The 20369-nt window shown below is 42.3% G+C and overlaps 1 protein-coding gene across 1 annotated transcript in view; it reads left to right on the top strand.

Moving 5' to 3' along the window:
• Positions 1-2609: 2609 nt before the first annotated feature.
• MLLT3 (MLLT3 super elongation complex subunit) overlaps positions 2610-20369 on the top strand; it is a 142613-nt gene continuing 124853 nt past the window's right edge. Inside the window, exons 1-2 of the mRNA XM_074855413.1 lie at positions 2610-2771; positions 3313-3493. Coding sequence (XP_074711514.1) covers positions 2760-2771; positions 3313-3493 — 193 coding nt within the window. The 5' untranslated portion in view covers positions 2610-2759. The remainder of the gene's footprint in view (positions 2772-3312; positions 3494-20369) is intronic.

The raw sequence follows: 20369 nt of genomic DNA, 5'->3' as shown, positions 1-20369 counted from the left end.
TAGATATAGTTGTGAAAGTGACAATGTTTACAGAATATTTGTTTCCATTAAAGTTGATACTTATGTACAGACCTTGAGTCTTAGCTCACTTTAGTCCACACCAACAGGAATTTGTGAACCTGAGTCACCTACCCCTGCCCCACAGGTGGGGTGTGACAATAGTGTCAGTATCTTTTTTTTTATTTATCTTGCATGTACAAAGTTTTAAAGTTACCAGTGTGGTGGTTTGACCTTGGCTAAATGCCAGGTACCCACCAAGTCTCTCTATCACTTCCCCCCCTGCCCCCTTTTTTTCTAAACAAGGCAAAAAAGGGAAAGAAAATAAGGAAAAAAACCCCAACCCTTGTGGGTAAAACAAAAGCAGTTTTAATATAAGCAAAGTGAAGCAAAGGTCCATGCGCGGAAGCAAAAAAAGAAAACAGATGTATTCTCTACTTCCCATGAACAGGCGATGTCGGGCCTTCTCAGGAAGCAGGGCTCCAATACGCGTAGTGGTTGCCTCGGAGGACCAAGGGTGACCCCACCCCCTTCCTCCTTTCTCCCAGCTTTATGACTGAGCAGACTGAGCAGACGTCATATGGTATGGAATATCCCTTTGGTCGGTTCGGGTCAGCTGTCCTGGTTGTGTCCCCTCCCAAGATCTTGCCCACCCTGTCCCACTGTGGGGGGGAAATGTCGGAAAGAGCCTTGGTGCTGTGTAAGCACTACTCAGCAGTAGCCACAACACCAGTGTGCTATCAACACCCTGCCAGCTCCCAACGTCAAACACAGCACCATCAGGGCTGCTATAGGGGAAAACCAATTCTGGCTCAGCCAGACCCAGTACAACCAGAATCAGCTTTGACAGGTTTATGAACTCAGCAGGAGATTTTATGCATGCTAGCTTGCTGGCTAGCCCAACGCAGGATTAGTAGAAGATATGTGAACTACTAGATCTTCACATTGCAATTTTGAAACATGGGTATTCATCTACTTGAGGGGTTAATGTTAATAAATTTCAAGCCAAACTTGAACCAAACTTGTAACTTCCGGAATGTTTACAAATTGTATTCATCCTTTTGAGTTGTTAGTACTGATTTTATTAATTAAAGCTTACAACATCTATAAGAAAAACGAGATACAGCTCAGTAGTTTTGAAGGGATTATGAAATTATGCCAGAATTTCGATAATGTGTGTTTATCATTCCGAAGTGAAAAGCGAGAAGATACAAATCGTGGATAGTAAGAGACTTCTGGAGAGGTCAAATAAGGACATTAGCACAAGGACTCCGTGCGCCATCTCTGGGTGAAATCTGGGATGCACAAGGAGGGTGTCTCGCGGGCGTGTGTGTAATACTTCTCTTGAAAAAGATTGCTGTGCTGATTGTCGAATCACTGAGGTATAATTGTCATCAGAAAAAATATCAAAAATACGACTATCGAACAGGCGAAAATAGTTTTCAGTGTGGCAAACGTTACCATGGACAATTTCGTACAATTTTGTAGCTGTCGGAAAATACTCGTCTCACGAGCGCCAGTACTGTGATTTACACGTTCACAGTAAATCAGCCCCAGGTCCGCACTGGCATATTCATGTGGCATGAATCAGCGTGTTACCTCATATAGTACGGAAGGGATATGGGAATTGTTTAGGTTAGTAACTGCCGTTTTTAAAGAGTATCAGCCCGTTAATGGTAGAAATAGCAGTTAGTGCCACAAATACGCGTTAAATAATCCCGAGTGTCATTTCCTGCTTGCTGCCCATCATCACCTGTCATACCCGTGCAATTGGGACACTCCCTTCGTATCTTCCCCACGTCGTTCTTGCAAGAGGATTTATACGCGGCTTTTCAGAAACGTTCGTTGGTCACGGTACCCGAGACAGAGGCTGAGGGTTGGGGGGAAGGTCCTTCTTTTAGCGTACCTTTGGCACAGGGAGTCCTTATACTTAATTTCGGCCGGAGATCTTTTACAGGCAGGTCCCAGCAGCGGAAGGCGACGGGGGGCCGAGCTCAGCGTGTTGCTATTTCCCAGCTGTGAGGAGTTATTCGCTCCCGCCGTTGGTAACGGCGGGTCCAGACCGCCGCGACCCACGCTGTCGCTGACGGCCGGGGATCCCGCCCGCCGGCCGGCCCGCGGGGGAGACGCCTCGCGGGGGGAGCGGGGCGCGGCGCCGCGGCCGTTGGCGTGAGGAGGGGAGGCGAGAGGAGGGGAGCAAGCGGCGCGCAGCGGAGAAGGAGACTGCCGCCGTGCCGTGCCGTGCCGTGCCGTGCCGTGCCGTGCCGTGCCGTGCCGTGCCCTGCCCTGCCCTGCCCTGCCCTGCCCTGCCCTGCCGTCCCCCTGCCGGGGACACCCTCCACGTCCCGTCCCGTCCCGCCCCCAACCTGTTACTTTAAGGGCCGGGGGGCGGGGCCGGGCGGAGGGGCTCGCGGCCGCTCCGCCGCGCGCCATTGGCTGACCGCGCCGCGCCGGTACCCGCCCCCCCCCCCCGCACGCTGTGATATGGCTGTCTCTCGGTGTCAGCCCGCAGGCGGTGCGCATGCGCGGCGGGCGCTCGCTCGCCCAGCCGGCGGGGCTGCTGTGGTGCGAGGGAGGGGAGGAGGCGGGGGCAGAGTCAGGCAGCGGGAGCAGCCGGGCAGAGGATGTCCGCCGATGTCCGTCGGCCGCCCCGCTCCGCTCCGCTGCGCGCCCGCCGTCGCCTCCACGTCTTCATGAATTAGCGCTGCGGGGTGGGGGTGGGGGACCGGAGCGAGCGTCCCAGCGGAACCGGCGCCCCAGGCATGGCCAGCTCGGTGAGTGCTGCGGACCCGCCGCCCCCGACCCGCGCTGCCCGGCGCCGCCGGGTGCTCGCCGCCGGGAGGGGTTTGGCGTGACCGAGGGTTCCTCTTTGCGCGTGGCTTTCCCTGTTTCCCCGCCGCTCCCGGCCGTGGCTCGGAGCACGCATGCAGCCGGAGGGAGGCGGCGGGTGTCGCCTCAGCCATGTTCCTGCCGCTGCACCGGGGGGCAGCAAGCGCGGAGGCGCCGGGAGGGGCGACGGTGTGTCCCTGCCCGCGGCCCCCCGGCCGCCCGCGCCCGCAGGACGGCACCGCGGGCCGGCGGCCGCGCCTCCCCGCGTCCTCCCAGTGGCAGCGAGAGCTCTTTCACACCCTCGCCTGTGGGGCCGGTTTTTTGCTGCGGTGGTGCCTTGCGATTTTTCTTCCTTTTGATGGGTTCATGGTCCTGTTTTGTCCGTGTGCCCCCACCGCCTGCGACGGGGCCGGTTCCCTCTCGGCTGCCCGCCCTGCCCTGCTTCCTCGGGCGGTCACCGTCCGCTCCCCGCCTCTCCCCCCGCAGTGTGCCGTCCAGGTGAAGCTGGAGCTGGGACACCGAGCCCAGGTCAGGAAGAAACCCACCGTGGAGGGCTTCACCCACGACTGGCTGGTGTTTGTCAGAGGGCCCGAGCACAGCAACATTCAGCACTTCGTGGAGAAAGTCGTCTTTCACCTGCACGAGAGCTTCCCCAGGCCGAAAAGAGGTAGGCAGGGTCCGCCGCGGGCCGCCCCGACGGGACCGGCTTCCTGACCCCGCCGGCGGCGGCCTCCCCGGCGCTGGGCGGCCGGTAGCGGGCTCTCCCCGCCGGCGAGGGCTTCCCACCCGGATCGGAGCGGGCGCAGCTGACGGGTCTGTGCCGGTCTCCGTGGAGAACAAAAGCCGCCGTCAGTGCGGCGGTGGGCTGCCGGTGGCCCATCTCCCGCCGCCTTGGGGCTGCCCGGGGTCGGGGGGTGGGGGGAGCCGTTCTTGCCCCTTCCCCTCTTCCGCACTTGCTGCCGCGGGGATCGCCATTCGCGGCTGCCCCCCGGTCCCGACGCCCGGGCCGGCGGTGGGTCTGGGTCCCGACTCCTCACGGTCTTTACCTGGTCGGTGGCGCGGGGCCGGCTGCTGTCTTGGGGTGGGTCTGCGCCGGAGGTTTTTGCTCACGTGTTGCTTTCTTCTGTCTGATGTTGCTTTCTCCCGGTGTACTAAGTGTCTGACTGGGACAGGGATGCCTGGAAATGTGTTGCTGCACCGGTTTTGGTACGTGCGTTTGGGCTCCTGCATCACTTTGCTTTCTGCTTAGTTCTCTAGTTCATCGTCAGGGCTTCATTCTGTCCTAAATACATGAAAACTTCTCGAACGGTGTGTATGTGTGGTGTGTATGTACCCACATAAGTTGGACTGGGAGAGGTATAAGAAGCCTTTTGTTTTCAGACCTGATTCCTGAGCCCTTACTGTCCTGATTACTGTAGTTGCATTAGTAGAGGTAACAGTAAAAATAAAAGAAGTGAGCAGGTTTATTTATCTATGCAGGCACAATGGTTAGTAGTTATCTCATTTGATCTGTAATCTTTATTGGCATCTAGAACTCCTGCAGTTCCATAGAACAACAGCATCATAAATCCTGTCTGTTTAGAGCTAGGTGGGGAAAAATCAAATGTTCAGGGAGCAGAAGACAGGAAATTTTTCAGTGTTGAGATAAAAAAATAATTTTTTGTGTAAGGTAAAAACATGGTTTTTGATTAGTGTTTCTCAGTTTGAAGATACCAAGCTGTGACTTTTTTTTGTATCAATTACTGTGTTTCTCCTAGAATATTTTACTTCCCTTAAGCAATGGAGTGTAAGAAGTGTAATATTTCACCTACTGAGATTATCATCTTAAGTATAAGATCCTAATTTCCTTTTGTTATCACAGAGTTGATACATCGTAAAATCTACTGCAAACCAGCACTGTACTGCACAAACAGTTTTCAGTGGATTGTATGGAATACTGCAGTATTTTTGATGAATTAAATTGCCCACATTGCAGTGTGGAGTCTTCCTCCTGTTTTCTTCTATTTCTTGTACAGAAAAGCATGATTTTAAGTCAGTCTAAACAGTTTGTCAGAGAAACTCTAAATAGGTGGGATAGCATTATTCATATTCAGTGCATTAGATTATGTATTGAAATTGGTGGTAGAAAGTGCATTGAATACTTTGAAGCTGTGTCTGCATAGGGGGGTGTTTGATGCTCTCTGCTTTATATTATCCATGCTTTATTTATTTATTTAGTCATCTGGCCTTGGGGAACACGACTGTGGCCCAGACTTGGGGGTTGGTTGCTAGGTGTGATGTGGAGCTTGCCAATAAGAATATATTTTAGTACTTTTGCAAGTGAAAGATGCATGGTTTGCCGCTGGGAGTGCTTTGTGTCTCCAGCTGCTGAGTTTAGTTATGCAGTCATTTAAGCCATTGTTTTAAAGTGTTTATTTTGGGGTTTTATTTGTATGCATCATTTTCATGATGTGGCAATGTCTGGGAAAGATGCCAGCTTATATAGCCCGGGAGGGGACTTACACTGTGATTGCACATGACTTGGATTGTAGGAGATCACCATAGCCGCTCCCATCCAGCAAAGCGTAAGCTCAGATGGCAAACACTCCATTCACTTCTGGGCTTTGCTTAGCTTCCTAAAACTACTGCAGTGAGTGAAAAAAGATGGTGAAGAAATTTCATGACCCTGAAACCACAGTGGGCAAGATGAGCATTGTGCTGCTGAGAGTTGTCCATGTATGAATTACCTAGCATGTTTTCTACTGTTCAAAAGTTTTTAGGAGTGGAGGTGATGTGTGCCTTCTAAATGGGAGCATTTTGTTTGTCTTTCTAATTACAAATACAGTTAAAATTTTTTACAAAAGTATTCTAGGTTTTCTTTGGCTCTGTAAATCAGTGCTGTTAGTTTCATTTGACCTCAGATGGCTTTCAGGGTGGTATCTTAAGTTTTGCGTATTTAATGAGAATATGTTTTCTTGTAGTGTTAGTCAAACTACCTGTTTTCCATCACTTTCTCTGAAGTTGTTTATTATTTTAGTGTAGGATAAGGTACTGCTTGGAGGTACTTGGTAAGTTCTCAAACTAACCCTGAGCCATAGGGTTTAGCAAGCTGAAGTAGGTGTACAATATTAATCAAAAGCAAGTACTAGTACACTGACTAGCCATAATAACACTTAGTTCTCTGGTAAGTGATCTTTTTATCTCTGGATTCATGCTATGAATGGCTGCTCTAACACATATGCTTGCCAGGAAAGGTTGTAGTTCATAAGTCTATCTGCAGAGTTCACATATCAATTTGAAAATAATAAATTAATAGGCTGTCATAGGTATAATTAGCACATAATGTGTTTCTGTTGCTAGATCACTTTTTATTAGGGGCATAGTAATTCCAAACATCAAGGGGGGCAAGGGTGATGAATTATTTTCAGTGCATTTACTTTGCATATTTATGAGATTAGCTGGATAAACACTCAGTTTGCCGGCTACAACTCTAGCTTTGCTTATCTGTTCTGGCTATGCTAGGGACTTTGGAAATACTAGAGGTTGATAGTGAGTTTGCGAAGGTGTGTCCAAGTGTTTGTTCTACTAATAGTTGCCGCAGAGCAAGCAGGGTCCTGTACCCTGAAGTTGTGTCAGTTTTAAGGTGCACACGTAGCTAGGGACAGTATTCAGTTGTTGGAGCGCAGAGCAGGTTGGTTTGTCTGTGTGTAGGTAGGATCAGAAGGTGATGGTGGCTGACAGGGAACGGAGTGTAGGTAGCTAGAGAGACCTTGTAAAATAGTCTCCATATTTCACTGTGTCTCACCTTAAAAACTTGAGCTTGGCAGTGGTCTTACTGTTTTCTGTTTGCCTTATGGTGACTGAGTGGTTCAGTTTATCCTTGCATGGTGGAGCACACAGGCTTTCTCAGTGACTGGTTACCTGTACTTCCTCCCATTTAATGGCCTGCTCCTGCCATCTGACTTCAGTGAGTACTTTAATGGGGGTTGGCTACAGGACTGCTGTCATGTTAAAGAAAGTAGACTCATGTCCAGCCTTAGTTTTGAGTAGTGTTTGCAAGAAAAAAGCTCTCTAAAATAATCATGCAATCACAAATACTGCTGTTTTCAAATCTTGTCTATTTCGTGATGCTGATAAGAAATTGGTTAAGACACAGTGAATTTCTAAGATTCTAGTTTTATTTCAAAGCATTGCTTACCTTTCAATATTCATGTGAAGAAAATACTGCTGTGTGTGAAAGTGCAGTATTTTAAAGCATGCCAGTAGAACAAGGTTTGTCACCAGGTTATGGTTAGTTTTGATCCACTGCCTCCAGAAGAGGAGCTGTTAATCTTGTCTAATAATGTGCCTCGTTATTTTGGATGCTAAGCAGTGTAGAAATAGTTTCTTCCTCTTCTTAGTTTCTCCTCTGAACTAATGTTGGTGTTCTGCAACAGCAGTCAGACTTAGTGTTTGTCCTACTATTTGTCTTTCAGTTAGATAAGCAAACACATCTCTTGTGTTTCAATGATTCATTATAAGTACATGTCAAAAACTAAATTGGAACTGGTATGGCCTGAGTGGTTAAGTTTCTATTAATTAGTGGTGCATTTTGACAAGCTAATTTTTTTCTTATAAAAAAAGAAGTGGTCTAATATTTCTGTGCTAATAACTTAATCAATATGAAAATGGCGGCTTGGACATCGGAATGTTGTAACTTAAAGTGGGAGGTGTTGCCTTCCTCTGTGGAGATGAGGGGAACAATGCTTACTGCATCTTGTAGTTCAAGAAGTTTTACAGAGATATGGCAAAGTGATGGAAGTGGAGTTGCTTGTTACTCTGCTATAGGGTGGACCAAACTGTAACATTCTTCTAGAAAGCCCACACTTCCAATATTGGTTGTTTTCATTAAGGTTGTCTGTTAGTGCAGAATGAGACTTTAGTAGACCATAACATTTTGAAATAGACTTAGCTACTATAAAAGGTGATGATGATTTCTTCCTAGTAAACACATTCTTTCTCTTCTCATACAGAATCCTTGCAGTTTTGTTCCTGTAATTCAGCTAGGCAATTTTTCTGAATAGTTTTCCTTAGAAAAGTCACAAAATCTTCTCTTATGAATCCATTGTGTTGTAAGACTCTCATAAGGAGGAAGAAACTCTGGAAGATGCCATCCTTATTATCAGTGGCATTTAAAAAATTGTTTATTTGGGTTTTAAGATAACTTTGTCCCAGAGACCACAGTATTTTGGGCCATGGCAAGGTAAGAATCTTTTGGCACAGGAGGTGTGACGTGAAGGTCAGGGGCAGTGTGGGGTGTGCCCTTCCTGGTGGAAGGGGCTGTCCTGCGAGGCCACACAAACCCATGAGCTGACTTCAGTTCTGAGGCGTCACTGTGTGGGGTGACAATATGCTGGGTGAGTGGTACCTGGTGCTGTCTCTTGCACTCTTGGTACTTACTTGCAGAGTGGAAGCTGCATTAAAGGCATCCTTCAGTTTGCTTGTAAATTCTTACTGGGAAAACATATTTGTAGATAAACCCTAATACAGTATGCAGAATTTTATTTACAAGAGGGAAACTTACTTTTGATTTGACAAAATCTCATGGCTTTTTTTTGTGCCCTATACACTACCTTGAAATGAAAAAATGCCAATTAAATTCTGCTTCTGTGAATTTGGATTCATTGCACAAAAACTGACTTAAGTTGACTGCATCAGTTGCTCAACTTGTGATGGACAGATTGGTGGTTTCAAGATAAAGATAGGTTCCTCCATGGAGATGTCTTGGTCTGTTGCTTTAAAGGAATATTTAAATTTAGACAAAATTTTTTACAGTGACAGCTTAATCCTGTTGTGAAAGCACACATCATGCTATATTTTAAAACAGTGTTTAGTGATCTATATTTTGGCTGTAAAAACTCTTCTTGAAGCTCCCTAAAAGTATTCATTCGTAATATGCTGACCAAGAAAATCAATGAAATATCTTAGAATGAACTTTGATTTGGAAAAATTATGCAGTTTTTCCCCTGGTTGCTTTGTGATTTATTTTTTTTTTGAATTTGCTTTTCAAATATTTTACTATGTTAGGAGGCACATTAGTGGAAGGGAAGGCGAAGAAGATCGTTAATCTTCCCTTTCTTTCCTAGCCCCATTTTATTAATGTGTTGGCCACAGTGCAAATACTGCTGCTTTTAGTAGCTTGCATGTTGACTTGTAAAATTTTGGAGACAGTGGTCAAACAATATTTTCTCACTTGCTGATTCTTTCGCTGATTTTTAAATACTAAGGGGGGGGGGGGGGGGGGGAAGAAAAATTAGTCTCTCCCTGCTCCATGTAAAGTCAGTGAGAGACTTAACTCTTAATTTTAGCAAATTGAGTGCTGTGAGGATAGGGACCCACAGACAGATTCTTACCATATGACTTGAGTTTTCTGATTTCTGTCCAAACTGCCAGTCAATTCTGACTCTAATCTCTTAACTCTTAAAAGATGAACATAGGTTATTTATTCACATTAAGTTAACTTTGGGTAGCATTTAATTGCTGATAGAGTATTTTTAGTTTTAAGAAGCTATGGTTACCTCTTTCTAAAACTATAGTATTAATACTCCGTGGTTGTAATCTTCTGGATTTTAGGCGGTAGGAAGTGAAATGTAGTTTCAGGGCTATCGTACAGAAGGTTTTTGGATAGCTGTAGAATAATACTTGAAGTACAGAAAACCAGATTGTTGTGTGTAAGATTGGCTCTACTGCTTCTTTATGTAAGACGAGGGGGAAGATACCTCAAAATGTTTAAATCAGTAGACAGTTAAATTGGTTAGAATTTATGTGAGAAAATGAAAACAGCTGGGTTGTTTGCTGTTTATTGTTGTTACTCTATTTATTCTGTGCAGTTTTTATCCTTAGATCTGTAAGAAAACTTGAAGCCACATATTTACTATTACAGGCTAGACAATCCGAACAGGAGGTACAATTGTATTTGTTAAGATTTTTCAGTGCTGTATTAGTAAGCTGCAAAATCTTGGAAATTTGATTTGTGGTACTATTGAAGTTATGAAGGCTGTTCTTGTCACAGTGCTGTACAGTATGGTTAGAATTGTTTTTTGGTGTATTGGATCTGGGGTTTTTTTGTTTTTTAAATTGAGGTTTTGGGGAGAAATGTTGGAGAGGGCTATTCAGTCCTTTGTTCTGGCAGAATCTGTGGAAAAGACTGACAACTCGATAGTTGCAACCTGTAAAGCCTGTTGATAATGCTTGTGATAGGTGGGGAAAGCACAGATTAATTTATAAAGGTGTGATCCAGAGGTAAGTGTATAGGCTGCTGCAGTTTGACTCCATTAATTTTTGTGAGATTCTTATGATGGACACCTGTACTTTCAAGAATTTAGTTCATGTGTGATCGTTCTGTTTTGCAGAAAACAAAAGAACAGTCAAATTCTAGCACTTAAATATGTTTGCATGGAAATTATGGTTTCTCATCTTGTCACAAAACACTTCTAGTTAAAAATTTTGCTTTTTGTATGACTTGACTTTTCGCTGTGCTTTCTATTACTTAAAGGAGAGGAAGAACATAGTACTTAAAATATTTGTATGCTTAAGTAGATCTCTATGTGGGAATCTATTTTAAAAATAAATGTATGATACTGCCTACTATTAAAGAATACAGCTAAAATACTGATTTTTGCAATGTACAAAATAACTTAAAAAAACTGTTCAGTACCTGTTAATGATTTTAATTTTTTAACTCCTTTCTGGGGTGCCATTTTTTTAAACAATGTTAGTGGGTGAGACTGTTACTACCAGGCAGAATCAGTCAGCAGATAGTTTATCTCATCAGTATCCTTGTGATGGTGCTCATAGGCAGAGCATCAAAGCTTAACTCTCTCCCTTGCTTGCCAGCTACTGGCTGTATCATGCTGTTAATCCTGTGCCGAGTTCCTGCACTGACTCTGGCTCTCTTGAGGAGTTCAGGTTTGTTTCTTTGAGCTTCCTGGACGAGCCCAGTGGTGCTGGATGAGTTTGATTTTAAAATCTGTGGCACACAGTGGTGACAGAGGTCTCAACAGCTTTAACATCATGTAAATGATACATCAAATCTAATTTCTTTTAATTACAGTTCATACTTATTCTCAGCAGTTGATGTATATGAATTGCCTTTGTATGGCTTCAGTAACTTGTCTGTAATTCTGTGCAAAAAAGCGTATGCCTATACAGTAGTGTGTGTGTATTCTTCATATGGCATCTTGCTCATGAAGGTAAATACCAAGATAGATATTTCTGTTTTCAGATCATTATGATGGCAGAGATTATAGTGCAGACTGCTTTGTTGTATGTAAAAAAACAAAAGCAGAGCTGAACAAGTAATGTGAGGTGCGTACTGTTAGAGTACTGAGTGGTTTGTAGTAAGTCTAAATTTGCTATTTGTACTGTTCTAAAGCTTGTACAGAAGAGTTCCACTTGACTCAACGAGACACTAATCATTTTGCTTGTTCTGGATAGAAGTAACATGAATGTGACATGTATCTTGAAATGAGGGTTGACAAACAAGGTGTTCTGCGTTTGTAGGCTTGCCAGGGAAATAGAAGCCTTTCTTTGTATACTTAGAGGGAGACATTGTTTTACCTTTCATGTGCTAACTTTAAAGGGCAAATGATCCAGAAAGAAATAATGCTGAGATTCAGTTGAGACAGAACTATTTGATATTTGGGCTGGAGGCCAGCAACTGTTCTGTCTTCCATGTGGGGAGAAAGGGCTGGTTCAAAAATGTTTGCTATTCCTTAGAGCAGCCTTTCTGGTAGTGGAGGGCAGAAGTTTTCTCAAGGAATTTTGATTGGTAAGTATTAAATGGGTAAATATAATTTGAATTTCTCTTGTGATTCAGTACCAGGCTCTATAAATAACAGAAGAAAAAAATTTGCACACTTCATCTTACATAATGTAAAATCCAAGTGAATATCTTATTGAAGCATTCGGTAAAACCATTTACAGAATGACTGTAAGTCATCACAGCACTAACATCATGCCTGACTGAAAAGCAGAAGAGGTGGATTGAACTTGAAATCTCTTGTGCTCTCTGAACATAGAGATGCACAGGTCTGGCACAATATCCAAGACCATACTGCCTGATTAATTTTTTGTGGGGTTTTTTGTTTCTTTGGTATGTTTTGGTTTTTCTTTTGCTTGCCCACCCTGGGGCACACCACATATTTGGATATGCTTGCTGACTCAAAATGATTTAATATTACTGCAAGGGAAGACAAAACTATGTGAAAGAGTAAAGCATATTGAAATGTGTATGGTCATGTTAGTGGGACAGAAATTAGTCTCACATCTTTTTCTATAGAAAGATCTTAATGAAAATGATGTTGTCTTTAAATATCCCAAAACATATAAAGCTGACGAGCTTTCACTTTTAAAAGAACAGCATGCCCTTGCAATATTTTTTGAGGCAGTGCTGTGGTGTTTTGCCTCTGAGAAGGTAAACTTCTACTTGGGAAAATAAGTGGACACTTAGAAGCACAGATTTGTTCTTTTTAGCCAGATCCAATGCCCAACCAATATCCAGTTGCTGTCTTTCATTAGGGGACCACTTAAAACCTGGAGGTACTGCTCAGGGTCCAGGACCTGCACACAGTGTGCGCTTGCTTGCCATGGTCTGTGCTCTCTCTGGGCTCAGGGGTTTTGTTTTGCTGGTGAACCATGTGCTGTGCTCCAGAGCCTGGCTCCAGCGTGCTGCGGGCAGCATGTGAGGGACATCCGGTGACCTGTCCTCTGACAGACGGGCTGGTGAGGAGGCTGCTGAGGTGGGTATTTACGGCCAGTGGATAACCACACAAGAGCCACGTCAGAGTTTTTAAGTCATGGGGAGGAAGGCTGTGGAAGGGTTTTGGTGCGTTTGAAGACTAAACACCAAAAGTATTTATGCAAATTGTTCCCTAAATTTAGTAGCTGACCAGAGGATAGAAATAGAGTTGTACTACTGTAGTTAACTGGCCTTGCATAAAACAACAAAAAAAGCCAATGGATAAAATTCAGTCATTCAAAAATAATGAGTCATGTCAAGGAATAAAGACAGAATCTAATGATGAGTGATATCTAGGAAGCATATACATATGTTTTGAGAGGAAGAAAACCAGAAGGTATCTTTCATAGCCATACTGTATTGCTTAGTCTTTCATTTAAAAAACAGTCTTAAAAGAAACTTATCTGTATGCTACACTGGAGTCAGAAAATATTATTGTTGTGAATTCCTCTGTAAAATGTGAAGGTTCCTTACCTGTTTTGATGCTGCTACTGTGAAGGTTATGGCTCTGAGAGCTGCAAAGGTCTGCTCTCGTCTGTGATATAATACGTGTACTGCTAAGACTTGAAAGCTTTTTGACACTCAAGTTGTTATTCCTTTGCCTGTCACTAGTTTGTCTAAAGTGTTTTGAGTGTGTGGTTTCTGAGAGGCTGAGTATTGTAAATGCTCCCATTTGTATCTAGCAAATATTTAAGACCAGAAAGTTCCAACTTCTTAAATTTGGTGAGGTTTTTTTTTTGCCCCTTTCAGTTGAGCCAGGTTTTAGCCCAATTCTGCATGATATTGCTGTGACATTTTCTCAGCAAAAAGTATTTTACCCATAACATAGTCTACCCAGTAATTCATTACAGTTAGGTCAATAGAAGCAGCAATATAGTAATACAATTGCACATCCTTATCTGAAGAATAAGGATACTTTAGGAAGTTTGACTTCTCAGATGATGAATAATTTTTAATTTTTTTTTAGATTGGTCTTGGTGTGAGAACCAGTGCACTCCCTTGCTTATTAAAAGGCGATTACAACACACAAATGTATTCTCTATCTTGTGGTTTTAGCCTCTTCTTTCTCCTTTGTGTAACTTTGGGGAGGTAGCCTTTCAACCAGTCTCAGTATTTATGTAGCATCCTTTCTTACAAGGATATTGGCTTTTATTATTCTTTAGCACTATCTTCTCTATAACGCTTCCCTAGATAGTTTCCTTCATTTAAAAAAAATTAGAGCTGACTGTTACAAATGCTGTGAGGTGTCTGTGTGTAAATTACTGTGAAGCAACTCCGTCCAAGTTCTTTGGGTGCCTGTGGCAGTCTTGTGCAAATAGACCAAGACCAGCCCTTGAACCTAAATCAAGTAAGGTAGGCCAGCAACAGTAAAACACTTCAGTTCGCTTCTGCTGGCACTGCTGTGTTGTCCTAGCACCGCTGTTCCAGCGGGCGGCTGGAAACACTGCGAGTTGCCCTGTCTGTCCTTATCGCAGGAGAGATGACCTTGGAAGAGATGCTCCTGTACAGCGGTGCCCTGAAGTAGAACTTGCTTCACTTCCGGGGTGAGTTGGAGATCTCCAGGGAAGCAGCAGTGGGCTGTAGTCTTCGAACTGGTCGAGGGCAGGCAGGTTGTTCTGTCGGAATCCAGTTACAGCACTTCTGTAGCTCAAACCTAATAGGAGCAAAGACCAAATGATTTTAAGGGGAGGGTAAACTTCAGAAACCCACCACAAACAAAAACACATATATGCATGCACACATGCACACGCTTTTTACAAATATTGACTGTTTCATAGACATGGAACAGCGTTTTTGTGTGGATTGTGTAGCTGTCCAACATTTTAAGTTGAGATGTTGCACCTACTGTGTTTGAATATCTGGCTTTAGAAAACTTCAAGTATCTGTTGGATGTTGCGTTTAATCAAAGGCTATCCTTGAAATGGTAGTCATCAATTGTTTTAGTATTTGCTTCAATCTTTATTGTTAAATGTTGAGTCGCCCCACACTAGGAAGTTTGGTTTTGACCTACAAAATTCTTTCCAAACAAACTAAATGTCTCCATGGAGTGTACATGAGAATAAAAGTTAATATTTGACAAAAATAAGGTGGTTCAATAAACTGTGAATGATTTTAGTTTTCATTATCCTTTCTGTTGCCTGGAGACTAAATTGAAACAAACTGGTTTCTATAAAGCAGATCTACATGAGGTTACTTCCTTGAATTTTTGATAGAGTGAAAGCAAAGTTAAACAACCACTGCAGATCTTGCAGGTTTTGTAACAAAATTTTGGTTCTATTAGTCTACGAATCTTAGTCTGCAGGGATATTTCCTTATAGCTCTGTCTTAATGCCCACTGCAGTTTAACGGGAGTTGAAATACTAATAGACTATTTGGGGATTGACATCTTAAGTGTACAGTTAGAATTATCTATCTGTGTTTCAGATGGAATATTTAAATGGTTTTGGTTTCTGTTTTGTGTTTATAAGTAGCTTAAATCTGGTAGGTTGCCAATTTGTGTGTCCAGATGGTGGAAAACTTTACATTTCAGTTTTAGTTTCTTCCTTGGTGGTCTGTCCTGAAGTCTAGATAATAGTAATTTCTTGATTAAAATCTAAATGAACCTCTGGTTTTTAATGGATATTTTAGTGATGCATTTGATATGTAAATATTAAGTTAAACGATATAGCTTGTAAATGTGTTTATATGTATTGTAGTTTTAGAGGCATAACAACCTTTTTTTTTTTACCTTTAACAGTAAGTGATTTTTTGAATCCAGTGCAGTGATAAGATCAGTGTATTTGCCTTGAGGCTTCAGTCACTTAATCTAAACTCAGAAAAGTTCTGCAATATTCTTTATTTGAAAATATTTCATAAAAGAAAACTGACATCTGTATCTTTGTATGGAAGATGCTGAAGCAAATTAAGGGTAGTTAAGACTAGTATGCAGTCAGGCACTGAAGATAAGGCTTTCTCCTCTTCTTGCTCTCCCTAGAAGGTTGTTTTCTTTCATACATTTCATGCAGCCTGCTGTACTGTACGTTAATCTTATATAACTGGTCTCTAAGACATTCCTACAATAATTTTCACAAAGCCAGTGCCAGGGCCTAACTGTTTAACTGCAAATTAGGGATGTAGTAAGTATGGAATACCATCCAGCCATGGCCAGGTATGAGATTAAAAGGGTATTTGCAACTTTTTCTTGCTAAAGTTAAGAATATTGGGCTTCATAAAAATTATGCAAAACTCTAAATGATCATGAGAAGCATTTTTCTTCAGAAGTGCCACAAAAGAATAGGAGGAGGGGGGGGAATCGGGAAAAGGCATGGATTAAACGTGACTCTTCCTTTCTTGATTTTTCACTTTATTGACTGATTATTTTCCTTGCTAGAGATTAGCAGGCTGATGCCTATTTTTGAAAATGAAATTATAGGTTTTTTTAGGATGGTGCTGATTTTATGTGGCATCTCTAGAGTCTGTGAATCCATTCTGTGAGGAGAAAATGTCACATGTGGGTATGTGCCTCACAGAAATTGCAACTCTAGAATAGAGTCCATACCTGTAATTTAATATTGACTCTGTGTGTATGTGTATTTGCGTGTACATGCTCACAGTAGGAATTACTGGTAAAATTTTTTTAGCCTTCCAACAAAATACAGCAGGCACTTAAAATAAGCAAAGAGTTTAAGTGGTTTGGATTTCACATCAGCTGATGTGAATTATCTTACTCTGATAATGTTTTCGTTGGCCAACATGGAAGTTTCTTTCGTGCAAAGAAATACAGTCACCAGACTCTAATTCCTTCAGTTTCATCTCTCTTAAATTCCAGATCACTAAAGAGGCAAAAGCATTGCTGGTGTTCTTTAAAGGGGTTATAGTGTTGTCCTCATGCCTCTTGGAGATGTTTTATGGATATCAGAAACAGTGTTGGCCCAGCAAAAACTAGTTACCCCTGCTTACATGAGGGGAGTACCCTTTCATAATACATATATCACAAAAATAAAATATAGCAATAAATCCTCAGGTAACTGTGATAGCTGACTTAAAATGTGTTAGAAATTTGATACACACAATATCAGTACCTTAAAAGGAAAGATAGTATCTTTGCTCCCTCTGCATGCTTAGCCAGTTTCACCATTTTCCTTTACTATTTATGATTATTTCCGACCCCTTTCTTTGTCATCTGCACAAGAAGGGGTAAGAGCTGAGTGTGTAAGCAGGAAAATGTGCTTCCCAACATGCAATAAGTGTTAGGGAATCAGAGGCAGGTGTAGTATGCTCCCTGTCCTGCTTTGTCAAGTTGTCTGTGAGGCAGTGTTGATTTAAACTGTTGCTGTACCTTATCTGTTTGTGTTTGTTCTAAGTCACTTCCCTTTCAAACGTAATCATCCCAGTGCTGAGATTTTGGTGTGTTCATGTTTGAACATGTGGGAATTGAAATGCTTCTCTGTGTCTTCTGGAAATTAGATTTTTAGCATTGCCCTAAGGTGTCTTTAAAGCTCTACAGACGAGCTGGGATATCAAAGGGCTACAGGAATTCAGCCATAATTGTTTTATGACTTGCCAGAAATCAGACCTGTTTGTATAGGTAGCATAGAAAGTAGCTGTGATTTGACAATTTGGTGCCATTTACATCCACCATAATAATAATAAAAAAGTTAAAGGGGTGTTTTGGAAGCAGGAACTAAGTTGTAAATGCAAATTGCTTCTCCATTTTCTCAAAGCAACAAAAGGGAAACAGGGTTTAGGAAGCTTTTTATTTGAAGCGAAGTTAACAAGGACCATATCTACTCTAAGGATTTCTAATACTGTACTTGCACTCTGAAACTGCACATTTGTTCATTTTGTACAAGATCACATTGTCCAAAATGTACACATTAAAAATGATTTAATTACTAATAAGTCAGGAGGAAAATTCATGCAAACTTATGCACAGCATGAGTAAGTAGTCCAAGTGACCTCACTTATGGAAAACTGGAAACAGTCCATTTTTCTGTTGTGATGCCCATGCTGTTTTCTGGAAATCTTACTCCAAATTACTTGTCCAGCTACCATTCATGACTGAGCAGTTAAGTATGCAGACCTGAAACTCTAGTAGGATACTTTCTCAGTTGCTTGGAGAAGCCATCTAAGATAGGTGTTGCGAATCATGTATGGAAACAAGGGGTTAGGAAGCACTGAGTCCCCACAAGGGAATTTTGGGATGTTCTGCTGCTTTCTGATATGTTGATAAGCATCTGGTGGCAGTAATTTACTTGCATTTACCTTGCTTTTCCCTTGGCTGTACAGAGTACTCTGAACATGCATGTTTGCGGGGTTATCCCAGTGCCCTGTGTAGGGGAGTGATGTAGGGAAGAAGTGTTCTCTGAGATACCGTTCAGAGGCTTGTGGTAATAGCAAGTGCTGAAAGACCGTCTTTACTTAGATAAAAGCAGCATTTGAAGAGATGTGATTTGGTATCAGCACAAATATCAGGTAGGAGAAACTGTCACCATGTCTCCTTACACGTCTAAAAAGCTGTTGAACTGCAGGTCAGTTGGGAAAGTAATAAAACCAGTTGCTAACTGATGAAAATTCCAGTACTACAGCTACAGAGGCATCAGGGCATTAGCACTGCTCGAAGTGAAGACTGTTGAGGTGGTTAGTGTTCAGCTGGCAATAGTCTCTACTCTGTAATTAAAGCAGAGCAAGTTCAAGGTAGTGAAAGGAAGAGCACTCCAACTTAAAAATGGAAATTTGAGGCCCAGAAAAATGAGTGACCCAGTACACCACACTGACCATAGCAGAGGCTAATGTTTCTCTTCCAGCGCTCTTCCTTTTGTTGATCTAGGTGAGCCTACTGACATCCAATCTGACGGGGCACACCTGAATTCTGTTCCTAATCTCTTTCTGGTTCTCGGAAGTGCTGATGTCCATTGGAATGTTAATACTCTCTAACAAGCAATGAAACTTCTGTTTGCTGTTGGATTTCACTTAATCTATGAACAAAGTTTAGCACCTCTAATATTGGCCTGTCCTATGCAAATCTCCCAGTATTCCTGTTAACCCTTACTCTGAGAAGAAAGGAGATTTTTATTGCAAGAATTAATGACATTCTTCCTGCTACCAGTGTCACTTCTATCACTAAAAAGACTGGCTTCTTTATTAATATCTCAGCTATCTTTGTCTTTTGGTGTTTGAAGATGATTGAACAATTTAATAAGCTGTGGAATTTGTCTCAAATTTATTACTTCTAGATCTATTGTGTTAAAGCTGTTTGTTCTGAATGGCTTTTGGTTGTCTGGTTATACCTTTAGTTGGTTTCCAGCTTTCACATTCATCTGTTAAAGATGGAAGAAACACTTTAAGTATTGTTGTTGAGCTTGTCATATAGATTGTGGTCTTTTCAATAACTAGATCTTGCTTTGAAGACATAGCTATTTCTTCTCAGTTCATGTTGTTTGACTGTTGTTTTCTGACTTGAGTTGTCTTGCAAACATCTGTCGTTTGGCCTGACTGGTAAGTATCTTCCCTCTTTTTAAGGCAGAGCTCGAGTTTCAATTCTTGAGATTCTCACTGAGCTAACAATGTCCTTGCTGTCATGGGATTATTCAAAAGTAGCTGGTGAGGATTTGGATTCTGTGAACTTTGTATAACATTGAATGCTTATTCCATTTCCTTTTTTGAGAAGCTTTGGCAAAAATGGAAACCATACAGTTGATCCAAGATGAAGGCCAAATAGCTGGTGACTTCTATGCAATGAGATGTGAGCAACTGCAAAACTTACTATATAGCTTGAATTGTAATGTGATTGCCATTCAGACTGTGTCTTCAGAGGGTTAGCACTTCAAGTAACTTGGTGCAACTTCTCAGACCAGTTGATTGAGCATTGTGTAGCTTAAGTTATTTTTGCTTCTCATCTCATTTCAATTCTAAATTTGATAACAAGTCTTTCAGTTGTGGAGCAGTGAAAGAGTGGAGATTTTGGATGTATCTTAAGAAGCTTTCTAACTTGTGGCACAGTAAACTCAACTGGTATATGAAGGGGGACTCTCCAGCTCTCTGTTCTAACAGCATGGCTGTAGCCATTTGACTTTCAAGAAGTTCCTTTTAGTAAATACGTTAGAGATCTTATTTGGGTCACGTTCTGATATATAATTCAATTAAAAAATGATGTACTTCATTGTGATTTGTTGGCATCTCTGACCTGTAGCAAGTCCACTGGAGAAGAGCAGGTGCATCTGCTGTGTATCTTCTGCTCTATGTACTTGTGAGGTCTCACATGATTGCAGTTTTCCCCTCTTTCCCCTTTGTGTAAAGCATGTCCGAGGAACTGTGCACTGCATGTGATAGGTGAAGTGCCTTTGTGAATTTTCCATTCTGTACTGTGCCCATTTTCAGCTTCTAAACTGGCAATAATTTGGCGTTTCTGTTATGTTAGTCTCTGTGTACTGCTTGAGACACCCAGAGGAGTTTATTTTCCATTTGCTAGCAAGTGTTATCCTGCAGTTTACACACACCGTAATTCTTGGGGAAGAATCTGAAGTGTGTCCATTCTTACTGTGAGCTCTAAGAGTGCCTGAGAAGCTTTACATGGTAATGGATCCTTATAACAGGTCTTGCTTATACCACTCCTTTTAACCTGCTGCTGCTATGTCATTATTTCCTGTTTAAAGTTTATAGCAAAAAGGAGCAGGATCCCTTTTAAACACCTATAAAACAAGATCTCTAGCAGCAGAAAGTGGATTTGCACCTTGTGAGCCTATCTATCAAGTTGAACTCCCGTATGGCTAATCTTACAGGGCCTTAATTAAGGCTGAAGGTAAGC

Source organism: Strix uralensis, chromosome Z (genome assembly GCF_047716275.1).
Source record: "Strix uralensis isolate ZFMK-TIS-50842 chromosome Z, bStrUra1, whole genome shotgun sequence".
Classification (NCBI taxonomy): domain Eukaryota; kingdom Metazoa; phylum Chordata; class Aves; order Strigiformes; family Strigidae; genus Strix; species Strix uralensis.
The sequence above is the reverse complement of the archived record's forward strand: the minus strand, read 5'-3'. Positions and strand labels throughout refer to the sequence as shown.